This window comes from Onychomys torridus, chromosome 22 (assembly GCF_903995425.1).
Source record: "Onychomys torridus chromosome 22, mOncTor1.1, whole genome shotgun sequence".
Classification (NCBI taxonomy): Eukaryota; Metazoa; Chordata; class Mammalia; order Rodentia; family Cricetidae; genus Onychomys; species Onychomys torridus.
The window spans coordinates 39,145,457-39,159,399 of record NC_050464.1 but is presented as its reverse complement, the minus strand read 5'-3'; the positions used below and the strand labels follow the sequence as shown (position 1 = coordinate 39,159,399).

General features: G+C 49.2%; 1 protein-coding gene across 3 annotated transcripts in view; it reads right to left on the bottom strand.

Annotated features, from left to right (window-relative positions):
- Nucleotides 1-11,396: 11,396 nt before the first annotated feature.
- Coro1c (coronin 1C) overlaps nucleotides 11,397-13,943 on the bottom strand; it is a 75,253-nt gene continuing 72,706 nt past the window's right edge. For all 3 annotated transcript variants that reach the window (XM_036171849.1, XM_036171848.1, XM_036171850.1), the window contains exon 11: nucleotides 11,397-13,479. In XM_036171849.1, coding sequence (XP_036027742.1) covers nucleotides 13,360-13,479 — 120 coding nt within the window. In that variant the 3' untranslated portion in view covers nucleotides 11,397-13,359. The remainder of the gene's footprint in view (nucleotides 13,480-13,943) is intronic.

The following is a 13,943-nucleotide window of genomic DNA, read 5'->3' as shown; positions in this document are numbered from 1 at the left end:
TCTCTGTCTCTGTCTCTGTCTCTCTCTCAAACACACACACACACACACACACACACACACACACACACACACACAAAACATGGCATGAAAGTGTGTGCATATATACACACACACAAAATAAATAAATGAAATAAAAATGTTTAAAATAAAGCAAGCAAACACACAAAACAAAAAAGAAAGACAGGCAGACAGACAGACAGACCCAAGGCTCCGTGATCAGGTGACAGGATCTTTCAGCCGCCTCAGGAAGCCAGCACTGAGGCCCAAAGCTGACCCCACCTGAACAGACAGATAAGCTGCCATGGCAGGCTCCAATCTGGGCTGTGATGTGGGCAACATGGAAAGGAACGGTGGCTGTTCTTTGTCCCGGCAAGTGCCCGCCACCCAGCTCTGCGCCAGCCGGTTTATGTATCGGGAGACAGCAGCCGTTCAGCCCTATCAAGGTTCACTGAGCAGGGACACTTGCTTTCTAGAGGTGCACACACTGCCGAGGGGATTCCAGTTCGTGCTTTCTGTGTGGGGACCATGAAGCCACATCCTCCTGCACCTGACACCTGCAAGGCGATCGGTCACAGTTAGCAAGCAGCCTTGTGCCTCTAGGAATGGAGCCCACCATTCTCCAGGACCAAAGCAATGGGACTCAACATGAGAGCACATCTGGGGAGACCCACAACTCCCACACCTGGGAAATCTGCCCTTGGTGGACTACAGCGCAGGAGCTAAACTTCGTGTCTGTGCTTGTTAAAAGCGGATTTAAAAGGAAGCAGATGGAGGGACCCCGAGCAGACAGACAGACAGTTACAGAAAGATAGACCCTGCTTGACTTGCAAACAGACACAGACCATACAGTTATAGTCAACCAATCAGAAGTAGCCAGAAGATACAATCGATCACTAGGAATTTTCCAAACCAATTGAATCTCTGTTCTCCTTTTGGGTCTCCTGAGTACCCTTGGCACTGAACCTTGCCGGCTTGAAGCTTCTAGATTTACTAATTTTTATTACATCTCGTGTGTGTGTGTGTGTGTGTCTGTCTGTCTGTCTGTCTGTGTGTCTGTGTGTGTGTCTATGTCTGTGTGTGTGTGTCTGTGTGTGTCTGTGTGTGTGTCTATGTCTGTGTGTGTGTGTGTGTGTGTGTGTGTGTGTGTGTCTGTGTGTGTACAAGACAAAGGGCAGCTTTAAGAGTCAGTTTTCTCCTACTACGTGGGTCCTGGGGATTGAACTCAGGCCGTGAGGCTTGTTGGCAAGTACCTTTAGTCATCTTGTCAAGCCCTGAGCTCCATAATTTATGTATCATTGTTAAGTAAATTTTCCAAAATTTTTTCTTTTATCTCAGTTTACCTTTTAGCACACTTGTGGGCATTCAAAGTGCACAGGCATTGGCTATCAAACATGCATGCTGGGCAAACACTCCACTTCCCAGGCCTTTTGTTGAGGCAGGAGCTTGATAAGGTTGGCTTTGAACTCACTTTGTGACCCAGGCAATCCTTGAACTCATGATCCTACTTCCCACGGAGCTGGGACTGCAGGCCCCTGCCACCAGTCCCTGCTCTGCTTTTTAGAAATGGAGCCTGGAAAGATTCAAAATCCCCCCCTAGACCACAGCAATGATGATGAGAGATTTGAGGAGCTGGGTGTGGTAACACATGCGAGTAATTCTAGCATTCTGCGGGCTGAGGCAGGAGGATTACAGTAAATTCAAGTTCAATTTGAACTTCAAAGGGAGATCAAGGCTCTATGTTAACAAATAAACAAACAGCCAGGCATGGTGACTCACACCTTTAACCCCAGCATTCAAAAGGGAGAGGCAGGTGGATGTCTGTGAGTTTGAGGACAGCCTGGTCTACAAAGTGAGCCCCTGCTTCAAAACACATGAGAGAGAGGGAGGGAGGAGATTGATTTGCAGGGAGATTGAAGGTCATGCACAATGCAGGCATTGATGCCGGGCTCATGTGGTGCCTATAAAGCATGCCCTGCCCATCAAGGGAAAAGCAGGACACAGACACAAGTGAAGAAGAAAGAGCAAAGCTCAACCGTGTGGGTGCTGAGGGCTTGACCCTGTAGCACGAATCCTAAACAGTCTTATGATAAAAACCTGGAGCCAGGTATTGGGGTAAATGCTGAAAGATCAGAGAAGCAGAGCAAGCCACAGCCACCACCTCTTACCTCGCCAACTCTTCAGCCGAAAGGAGAAGATCCTGTCTCCACGAGTCTTCAGACTGAATGCTCCGAGTCCTCAGCTGAAGAGTCTGAACTCCTGTCTCTTCCCGCCTGAAATTCCTTTCTCTTCCCAGCCATATCACTTCCTGTCTCAACCTCCCTACTGCGGGGATTAAACGCATGTGATTCCCAAGTATGAGATTAAAGGTGTGTGTCACCACTGCCTGACTCTGTTTCTGTCCTAGACTGGATTAATCTCATGTAGTCCAGGGTGGCTTTGAACTCACAGAGATCCAGACGGATCTCTGTCTCCTGAGTGCTAGGATTAGAAGTGTGTGCCACCGCTGCGTGGCCTCTATGTTTAATCTAGTGGCTGTCTCTGTCCTCTGATCTTCAGGCAAATTTCATTTGTTAGAGTACAAACAAAATATCACCCCATGACCCGATCTGAGCTCACACGGCTGCCCCTCAGCAGCAGCGTGGGCACCATCTCCTCTGCCGCCCTCTGCATCTTTATAGAGATTTTTAAATGCTCATGATGATGTGGTGTTCATTTGTTCTCCTGTATTTTTAGGTACTACTGGATTAACCCAGGGCCTCCCATGTGCCCTCAGCCCTGTGTTCACTTTATAATTAGGAAACAGGTCTTGAAGGTGACAAGGACTTTATGGACATTCTGTATAGCAACACAGTTCTTGCCTTCTTTTTTTCTGGGGTCCATAGGGGTGAGTTTCCTTCATGTCTGTCTGCTACTTAGAGCCATGGCTCCTTTCCAAGGCCACAAGTGGCACCAATCCTATTGGTTTCCAGATCTCTGTGGAGGATTCTCTGGAAGGGTCCGGCAGCCTCTTCAGGTATTACAGAATGAACTCACAGAGGGCAACTCATTACTCACAAGAGAGCTTTTTCTGGAGAGGACCAGATAGTAAATCTTTCCTGTTTTGGGGATCTGTTAAGGTGTAAGAGCACCTATGGTATGTAAACAAAATGGATGGACTGTGTTTCAATAAAACTTTATTTACAAGAACAGGTAGAGGGCCAGATTTGTCTCTTCGGCCTGTAGGTTGTGTTCCTTCTGCCTCGAGTACTTTTTTTTATTTTCTTTTAATCAACAACTGCCTCTCACTCACCAGACTCTAGTTCCTGTGCCTCCTCAAGCCTTTCCAGCCCACTGAACTCTCTCCTGTCATTTCTGAGCACTCAGCCCTGCCTCCGCTTGATGTATGGCTGTCTCCCTGGAAGCTTCAGGAGCAACGCCGCGTCTGTTTTGCTCAGTGTGACATCTCCTTGTCCTAGTACAGTACCTAGCATTAAGAAATAGTTGCTGCTCATGTTTCCCAGGTGCTGTCCTGGGCTCTTTAACCGTTATAATTGTCCCACAAGGTAGGTACTATCGCTGCCCCTATTTTATCGATGAAAAATACCAGGTCCAGAGGCATGAAGGATCCTGCCCAGGGTGATCTTCTGGTAGGTGGCAAAGATAGAGTAGATACAAAAGGTGCCTATTAGAGCCTGTGTCTCAGCTCATCTCTGCCCCGGCCAGCGGGGCCTTCAACAGGGACCTGAAGGGAGGGCCGGTGAATGAGAGGGACAAGAGACTCAAAGAATGAGAGCAAGACAGGACGTCTGATCAAGCTCCAAAATTTTATTCCTCTTAAGACATATACAGGCAAGGGCAAAAGGGTGGTACAAGCAGGGAGGGGACTTTAATCATGGGTTGTTCAGCCAACAGGGAATGTTGCTATGGGGGTTATCTATCTACCCTTGCCTAACTGCCTAACTGCAGCACGGTCACCTGATTTCTGAGAAGAGGTTCTGGTATCTGTGGGAAGTGGTTCTGGTGCTATGGAGACTTAAGCAAGGCCTAGATCTAGAAAGAGAGGAGAGAAGCCCAAATATGGCGGCATGTGTGTCAAGGGTCACTTAGGCTTATGGCTCCCGTCACATCTCTGCATCCCAGCCTGCTGTGACCAGTCTGGTAGGATGCAACGTTCCTATGCCCCTCACAAGTTGAGAGCTCCTAGAGTGTGGGGCCAGAATTACAATCAATAGTGCTGATGGGTGCTGGAACCCAGTGGACAGCTAGCCTGGGCACTGAGGTCTGTCCCTGAGCCTTTGGGGGAGAATGTGCTCTCAAGTGGTAAGTACTAGTCATTGCTGACACAGCCCCATCTCAAAAGTAAGACTGTGACTTCCAATTGGCAGACAAGTAAGGCTGTGAACAACCCCCAGCCTCCTGAACAGCCATCCCTGCCCTGAACCCAATCTTGTTTCAGCTGATTTTGGGAGAAGGGCTCCCCAGCCTCCTGGCCACACAGTTCCAGGGACAGACACCACCATGGCCTCATGGCTGTGTCTGCCTGGTGCCTTTTATTGCACTTTGTGCCAGTTATTTCTGAGTGGGGGTTGGGAGGGGAAACTGAAACCCAGTAACTTCATTAAACAGGGAGGCAGCGTGGGGTGACCAAAGCTGGCCCAAGCTTCAACCTGCCAGGATCATGATGGGCAGGTACACATCCAGTTATTAAGGGAATCTTGGAAATGTGTAGATGGGCAATGGCTGTGTCTGTCCATCCCAGTACAACCTGAAACTTAAAAATTTTTCTTTTGATTTTTAAAATTTTAGAGCTGGGTAGTGGTGGTGGTGGTGGCGGAGGTGGCAGTGGCGTCGGGCAGCACACGCCTTTAATCCCAGCACTTGGGAGGCAGAGGCAGGTGGATCTCTGTGAGTTTGAGACCAGCTTGGTCTATAGGAGCCCCAGGGCAGCCAGGGCTGTCACACAGAGAAACCCTGATTCAAAAAACAAAAGCAAGCAAACAGACAAACAAAATGTATGAGTGTTTCTCCTGCCTGTTGCCTGTGCATCACAGGTGCCCCTGGCGTCTTCCTCAACTGCTTCACCATCTTAGTTATTTGGAGACAGAGTCTCATAGTACCCGGACCAAGGATTCTGCTAGGCTAACTGGCCAGCAAGCCCCAGGGACCCTTCTGTCTCCCTCAACCCCCAGACGGAAACGGCTAGGCCCAACCTTTCTGTGGAGGCCGGGGATCCAAACCAGGTCCCCAAGCTTGGCCATCAAGCACTTCACAAATTGACCCATCTCTCTAGCCCCTGGGTGGGTAAATTTTAAAAGCCACTGACTCAAAAAAATCAGGCTGGACTCTACTCAGCATAGGAGATAGCTTCAGGCTCAAACATACCCGCACTATTTCCAGAATGTTGTCCTTTGGAAAGGAAAAATGATTGTTTAGGAGGGCAGACAGGATTCTTGGCAGGATGTCTTCCTCATGTTTTTTGTGATTAGGATCACATAAGACAAGTACCTTGGAGAGGGATAAATAATATTTCTCTCAGCAGGCCTATAAACAGCCTTTGGTTCCCAGGCTAGACCACTGCTGAGTTCCAGCACACATTGACTTCGCTGAATACAGGTTATAAGGACCTGAGTTCAGTTTCTAGCTCCCATATGACAGCTCACAACTGTCTCCCGTTTCAGGGGATCCAGTGAACTCTTCTGGCCTCTGTGGACACTAGGCAAGCCCATGGTACACAGACAGACAGACATGTGGGCAAACCATTCGTGTACAAATAAAAATAAAAAAATAAATCTCAAAAATATTGGAACCTGGCCTGTCAGAGTCTCCACCATCTACACATTTCCAAGATTCTCCAGCTACAGGAGGCCAAGGTGTCAGAAGGTAGGAACAGGACTGCTTTGCTCTGAAAGGCCCGGCTGGGTCTTCTACTCCAGGGGGCTTGCAGGTTTGCTGACTCGTCTGAAGGGGAAATGGCTACTGCCCACCTCTTCCCTACCAGATTCGATTCCCCTCCTCAAACAGGAACAGGGTATGGGATGTTCACTTTTTTGGGGGGTGGTGGTGGTGTGTGTTTCGAGACAGGATTTCTCTGCATAGCCCTGTCCTGGAACTCTATAGACCAGGCTGGCCTCAAACTCAGAGATCTGCCTTCCTCTGCCTCCAGAGTGCTGGGATTAAAGGCATGCGCCACCACCTCCCACTGTGTGTTCACTTTTAAGCCCAGATTCTGGATGCCTGTATGGGCAGCACCTGAAGCTGTTTCCACATTGGAGAACGAAGTGTAGGGCATTCCCTCAGAGGCAGCAATCCCTTCTCCAGCTCACTGGGTGCCTTAGGCAGAAAGTGCCAACAGTGTCTTTCCCCACACCTGAAGGTGTGGTGTGCTGATATGCCAAAGCCAAGCATGCTGATATGTACTATATAAACCCAGCAAGAGGAGGATGAGGACATCATGGACTACAAAGGTTGTCTTTAAAAAAAAAAAAAAAAAAAAAAGCCTGAACAATCCACACCTCCCATAACCTTCCTGAGGCACCGGCGGGAGTCTGTGCCTGGCAGGGCAACCTGCAGACTGCAGATCTCAAAAGGCACCCCCTTCCAGACCAGCTGATGGAGACCACCCTTCTCTGAAGATCCACCAGGGTCTTGGCTGCACATCCAATCATCATGGGTGTAGGTCTGACTCTGAAAGTCCCCTCTAGGTTTGAGTCTTGAATGCTTGCTCCCCTGGCTTGTGAAGTTTCAGAGGGAAGTTTGAGAGTCTCTTAAACACTCTTATAGGGGCCGCTCCATATATTGAGCTTTGAGAATGTGTGGTTCTGGTGAGCCGGGGCAGAAGACTCAGCCATGATTAACGAGAAATCAGCACCACTGAGGACTGTAAATTTGGATTATTTCTGCAAGTCAGCACACAGAAGCTATGGAGTGTGGTCTACAGGCAGCTAAGGCTGCATCTCATGTCAGCAGTCAAACTTCTACGAGTTTCCCAGGGGTTACTGGTTCTCAAGCATGAAAGGGTCATGGAGAGCAGCTGAGGCTTGGCACCATGTGGCAGGGTCGGGCTCCCTGCATAGAGCCTGGGAGAGGCTACTGGAAGTGCAACCCTGCAATAAAGACCTGGCATCTTGGAGATGCCAGCACTGTGAACCACCACCGTGGACAGCTGAGGTGTGGAACTGGCCAGAGCCTAGGAGACAAGCTGTTGCCTGTTGCAGAGGGCAGAGCTGACAAGCGCCCTGGGTCCTTTGGAGCCCAGAGGATGGTGAGTGGGTCCCAGGGGTCGAGCACTGAACTCTTCACGCTTTGGTTTTGCTTTGATTTCATCACAACTGTGCTCTGGCTCTACCCTCTTGGGAGTAAAATAGTATTTAATTTGTTTTGATTTTATAGGGGCCCACAGTTTCAGAAACTTTGGAATTTTACAGACACTTAATTTTAGAGGTTTTGGGTATTTTAGAGAGGCTTTGAACTTTGAAGGAGACTTTGCTTTTTTGTCTTGTTTTTTCTAATTTTTAAAGACTTCTATTGTTTTGTGTGTACAAGTGTTTTGCCTGCAAGTATGGTTGTGTACCACATGCATGTCTGATGTTTTAGAGACTTAACCTTTGAACCTTTAAAGTATGTGGGACTTTTAAAAGTTGGAATGTTTTATATTACGGTATTAACATGCCATCTTGGGGACAAATGAGAAAGGAAAGGTTCTAGTTGAATAGTGATGTGCTTGGCGTCAGGTTGATAAGGGGTCAATTATGCTAGTTTTGTCGGCTTGACATAAGCTAGAGTTATCTGGGAAGGGAGACACTCAGCTGAGAAAATGACTCTGTAAGATTGGCCTGTAGGCAAGTATGGGGGCATTTTCTTGATTGATGATTGATATGGAAGGGCCCAGCCCACTGTGGGTGTTGCCATGCCTAGGTAGTTGGTCCTAGGATGTGTAAGGAAACAAAATGAGCAGGGCAGCAAGCAACACTCTTCAGTGGCCTCTACATCAGTTCCTGCCTCTAGGTTTGTGACGGCCATTATCAACTTGACTATAGCCATCAGAATTAAGTAAAAAAACCCTGCAGCCTGGCACAGCTATGGGAGATTTTTCTTTTCTTTCTTTCTTATTCCTTTTGTTTTTTCAAGACAAAGTTTCTATGTGGCCCTGGCCACCCTGGAACTCTCTGTGTAAACCAGCCTGGTCTCAAACTTGGAGATCTGCCTGCCTCTGCCTCCTGAGTGCTGGGATCAAAGGTGTAGGGCACTACTGCCAGGCAGGATTTTTCTTGATCCATCATCTGTGGTGGGAAGACCATTCTCAATCTGGGTTACACCTTCTTGTGGCAGCCCACCATATCAGGGACACAGACGGGAACCTTCACTTTTTGCCTGCTTGTCCTCATTCTCACTGACATGCTCAGCTATCTTGCAACTGAGCCATTTCTTCACTAGCATTGGAGCCTACCTCTTCAGGACGCTGATGTAGACTGAAGACCAGCTAAGACATCCAGCCTCAGGGACTGAACAACTATTGGGTCCTTGGACTTGCCCTCAAGATGCAGCCATTGCTGGACTGGGCTGGAGCATAGCCTGTAAGCCACTGTTCTTCCAGAGAACACTGACTATAGAAAGTTCCTGCCTGAAGTTCCTACCCTGACTCCTGGAAGATGGGCTACAAGCTATAAGATGAAATAACCCTTTCCTCTCCAAGCTAGTTTTGGCTATGGCGTTGTATAAACACTTAGACAGCAGTATTTTAGGTTTTGTAGCAAAACAGTCTCTGTCACACAGATCTCCAACTACTCAGGAAAAACAGCCACAATGTATGGCATGTTCAAATTAAAATAACATATATTCTATTTTTAATTACGTCTCTCTCTCTCTCTCTCTCTCTCTCTCTCTCTCTCTCTCTCTCTCTCTCTCTGTGTGTGTGTGTGTGTGTGTGTGTGTGTGTGTGTAGCAAAATGCAGGCACTTACAGAGGCCAGAAGTGGGTGATGGATCTCTGCTTGTGAACTACCTGATGTGGGTGCTGGGAAGTCCACACTCTCAGCTGCTGAGCCGGCTGTCCAGTCCCAGCATGTTCCAATTGTTTGTGGACAGTGGGCTTTGAATTTCATGATTCTTCTCACTCAGTAGTCTTCTTTTGGGTTTCTGTCAACTACTTAAAAATGTAAACACCACTGGGTATGCACTCGCCTTCAGTCCCAGCACTGCTAAAGCAAAGGCAGGCCGATCTCTGTGAGTTCAAGGCCGCCTGCTCTACACAGTGAATTCTATTCCAACTAAGGTGACACAGTGAGACCTTTTCTTAAACAAACCAAACCAAACCAAAACACCATGCTTTTATTATTGTTTTTTCTTCCATTTTTTTTTAAAAAGACAGGGTTAAAAAAACCTGTGTAGTCCTGACTGTTGGGGGAAATTGCTTTATAGACCAAGCTAGCTTTGAACTCCTAATCCTCCAGAGTGCTGGGATTTAGGTGTGTGTCACCATATCCAGCCAGTTATGTACATATACAATAAATATTGTATATTAAAGGCAAAAGTCAGAAGCAACTGTATTCTACTTCTTTCTAAGGTTTATTTTTAAGTATATTTGTGTGTCTGTGCACTGTATGTGCACGTGTGTAGATGCCCTCGAAGGCCAGACAAGGACATCAGACTGCCTGGAATGGAGCCACCCAATGTGACTAAATACACACTCCTAACTGCTGTGCCCTCTCTCCAGCCCCAGCTTCAGCCTATTTTTTTTAATGTTTCTTACTCAATATCCTTCTTCAATGACTCCGGGAATGTGACCAGTAACTGTGGGGCTCATTCTCACCCCCTCGTCTTCGATTTATATCCCACTGGTGTTTAGGGGTAAAGCTCTCAGGTGAAAAGTGTGAGTGAAAAAGCTATGGATGTCTGGCCCCGCCTGTGGGCCTGCCTTCAAGAAGCGTGCTGTCCTTGTGCACACACGGCCTCTAGCAGTGGAGTAAAGGACTCACCTTTCCAGTTTTCTTTAGAGGGCACAGGCTACCCTGAGCAGCAAATACGCCACCCCTCTAAATGAAAACTGTGCCGCTGACCGCAGACTCATGTCCAGCAGTGACGACTTCAGGATTCCTGACTATGCTGGAAGGAAGAAGGGCCGCCTAGAGTTAACAGCTTAAGACCCAGCAGCAAGTTTTTCTGGACACAGAGCACTAACTACAGTGGGGAAGTAACCCTAAAAAGTAAGTTCTCTCCAGACAACGTCTGGCTGGCCGTCTGTGAGTGAAGGACACAGAACTGTCGGGTCTCCTGGCAAAGAATCAAGGTGGCCAAAACCAGACAACAGGCCAGTCGGAAAAGGACCACGAGGCCTCCCCCTACAGATGGGGTCCTCCGAGAGAGGTCTGCCAACTCCCCCCTCTCCCCTGCGGGTGCGAGGAGAACCAGCTGCTGATCCCTCTGCTCAGGAGGAAGGACAGTTTCCTGTCACTTGCTCATCACATCATAAGCACCAAGAAAAGGTAAACAGGGGGTTTCTTCCCTACAAATACTGAAATGTCATCGGGGATGGAGTAATAGAAAAGGAGAAGTCGGAAGGTGCGGTGAAGACACCGAGAACCTGCTGGAACACAGTGTGCAGGCATAGTTCCCATCTACTGAAAACCCTGCTTTGAAAACCCCACCAAGGGGATGTGAGTGTGCAACCCAGTTACTCATGCTACAGAGGTAAGAGGCTCAGGGCTATCTAGCACTTAGCAAGTTCAAAGATAGCCTGGGGTACCTGAGACCTTGTCTTTCTTTTTTTTGAGACAAGGACTCTCTATGTAGCCCTAGCTGTCCTAGAACTCACTACGTAGACCAGGCTGGCCCTGCTTGGGCTCTGACTGCCGTGATTATAGGTATGCACCACTACTCCTGGTGCTGAGAAGTTGTCTTAAACAACAATCAAACAAACAGAAGCCAGGTCTGAGGATGTGGCTCCGTAGGTAAAGTGCTTGGTGAACATACACAAAGCCCCGAGTTGGATCCTCAGCACCACATGAACCAGGCACGCATGGCACAGCACACCTGTGATCCCAGGCACTTGAAAGGTGGAGGCAGACAGAATTGAGGTCAGCCTGGGTTACATGACACCCTGTCCTAAAAATCTAGGGAGCAGCTCCCCCGCCCCCCAATTCTGGCTGTGGTGTCCCTGCAAGGGGCCCAGTACTCAGCTTGGGTGTTTCTCTACTCCAAAGCACATGGGATTACCATCCTTTCCCCAAACCAGGGAAGAAACTGGGAGAAGAGGAGCTTGGCTTCAGGTCACACTGGCCGCCAAGGCTGGATCTGCCAGGCGGGTCTGGAGGACCTGGACACAGTTCCAGCCTCTGAGGCCCTCCTCATTGGCCTTCCCTGGAGTGCAGGGCCCGTCCCCACTCACAGACAAGGGAGGTGGGAAAAAAACACAGCACACGGTTGTAACCAATGTCTTTTATCTTTGAAGATGGAAGCCAGTGTCTGACAGAGCACTGCGGCCACTCTATAAGAGTGGACCCGGGAGCAGTCACTGCCCTCTGGTGTCACGGCTTAAGGGAAACAGAACCCACCACAAGGTGCCCAGCGCCGACTCCGAGCCTGGCACACACTGTGGTTGCTGGCTTCTCCTTGCTCTTTGCTCTCTCTGAACCACATTCCCTCTGGCGCTTCATCACCAGCCCCAACAACTGTTACGTAATTAACTCGACCAGACTCCAGAGCATTTCTGAAACTGGAAACAAAGGTCCCCAGCAGAACACACTGGTATACGATGCCGGTGTGTCTGCAAGTCACTGATTGTTTTCTTTACATCTCATTATCCACTTCAACATTAAAACACAGGACACACACACACACACCACAACGGTTCAGATGCCCTGGATTGTGGAGCTAGCAACCCGTGTGGGTGGCTGAGAGTCTTTTCTTATCACAGTGCCCAGTCAGTCCATACTCTAAGCAGCTGCCACCACGCTCTGCCTGTCCTGATACCCTGTGGATTTGCCTGCAGCCAGCACTGTGCCCACACCAGCACGAACACATGCCAAGGCCTGCCTTCCACGATCCCTAGGACACTATCTGGCCATCTTTCTCCACAAACATGCAACATAAGGATGTGAAACGAGCTGAGCTCCAGCTGCCCTGGGAGGCAGGTTCGGTTCAGCTTGTCTTCTGCAGGTCCAGGGAACTGCTGTGCCACACACAGCCATGGTCAACGCTGGGGAACAGTAGCCTGATTTGTGTGGCACAGTGGACCGTGCCTGTGCATGGCGAGCTACAGCCTGTCTCTACATCCCTTTCTACTTTCTTCTGGACTTTTCCCTCAGCCTCAATGTTCCAGAGCCCTCAGGTCACTTCCTGTGGACTGATTAGGCCTGATAGGCAGTGGACAGACAGGACCGGCTAGGCGCCTGGGAAGAGGAGGCAGCAGAGAGAGGAGCAGAGGACAGGAGATGCAGGACACGGAGGACCGCCAGGCAGAGGCTCTGCTCACAGTTCCTGGGTTCAAGCCCCACACCACGTCCAGAGGCCAGGCAAGCGGCTTTGATGGACAAGAACACTCAACACCTGTGCATCCTCTTGTCTTGGATGCCCTTGTCCAATAAGGACCGGAACTGAACCAAAATGCTGGAGGGGATGGACGCGACAGAGTCTGCGTGGAACAAAACTGCAGAAACGCATGCTAGTTTGGGTTAGATTATAATCACGAGAAGCATCAAGGAGCTAAATTCCATCTGTACAACCACCCACTCCTAGGAGATGGGGGGTGAGAGCTGTTTGATCGCAGACTCAAGGGAATGGGGGTGGCATCCCGCTGGACAGTCATCAGATGACCAGATTTGTACTGTGAGTAAGCCAGCACCGTGTCGCTACACCGAATGTTCCTGTGAGACTTTACAAAATAACCATCTCATCTTCCTTGAGGTTATAAACATACACAGTGCTGTCCCTTTCAAATTAAGGAGGAAGAGAACCCAAAAGAACCAACCACACAAATACTGCAAAGTAGCAAAATACAAAGAAAAAAAGCTACTTATGGTTTTGGCAACATTCAAAAGAAGAAAAATACACAGAGCAAAGGTGGCATTGGCCCCACTCATCCAAAAGTGTGTGTGGGCAGGACAGTGGGTCCGGGTGGGTTTGTTTCTAAAATTCAGAATACCTGGCATTTTAATGTAGCAAAGTTCAACAAGTCCCTGGGCCCGTCAAACACCAACCGGCTTCCTGATAAAAGCTCAGCTTTCTTTTTCGCCAATTTGGGAGAGGAATTGCGTTTCTGCTGGAATGTGGTCTATTGCTGGCTGACAGATCTGAAATGGAATGTCTCCAAATGGCAGTGCCTCCCTTTCGGCCCTCCCTCGGAACACGCCAATGAGCAGCGGCCGTCTGTGGAGGTGGGCGGGCCTCAGGCCACCATCTTCGCCAGTTGCTGCTCTAACTTGGAAATGCGCTCATCTTGACTGCAGATTGTGTCTTTTATGGATTTGATCTCTTTTAAAATCTCATCCAACTTGGCTTCATTTTGCTAAGAAAACAAACAGAAAAAGGTGACCGAGAGCGTTAATGAAGTCTAACTGTGCAGAAGGGGACGCTTAGCCCAGCATTCCTGCTCTGGGACCAGCAAACCCCAATCCAACCAGGACACCAGGGCTTCCTGAGCCAGATGAGAGATCACAAGGAAAACGCAGCCTCAGCGTGGCTCCCAGTCCTCAGCTGCACACCGAGTGGACAAAGCCTCTAAACCACAGAGCACCCACAGCCCTACAGCCCACTCCCCCATCTCCTGTCAGTCACAGAGATCCTCCCCCCTTCTCCATGTGAGCTTACTCAGTGGGAAGGAACCTCATGGCTCCAAGTCCTGGGGCTGGCTTCTGGTCAGGGCCAAAGCACTAACTCTTGTAGTGGGGCAGGCACGCTGGTCCATGCAGTTCCCACGCTCCTCCCCCTCCTGGACAGATACCTGTCCTTTCCTGTGGTGGCAGTGCCCTC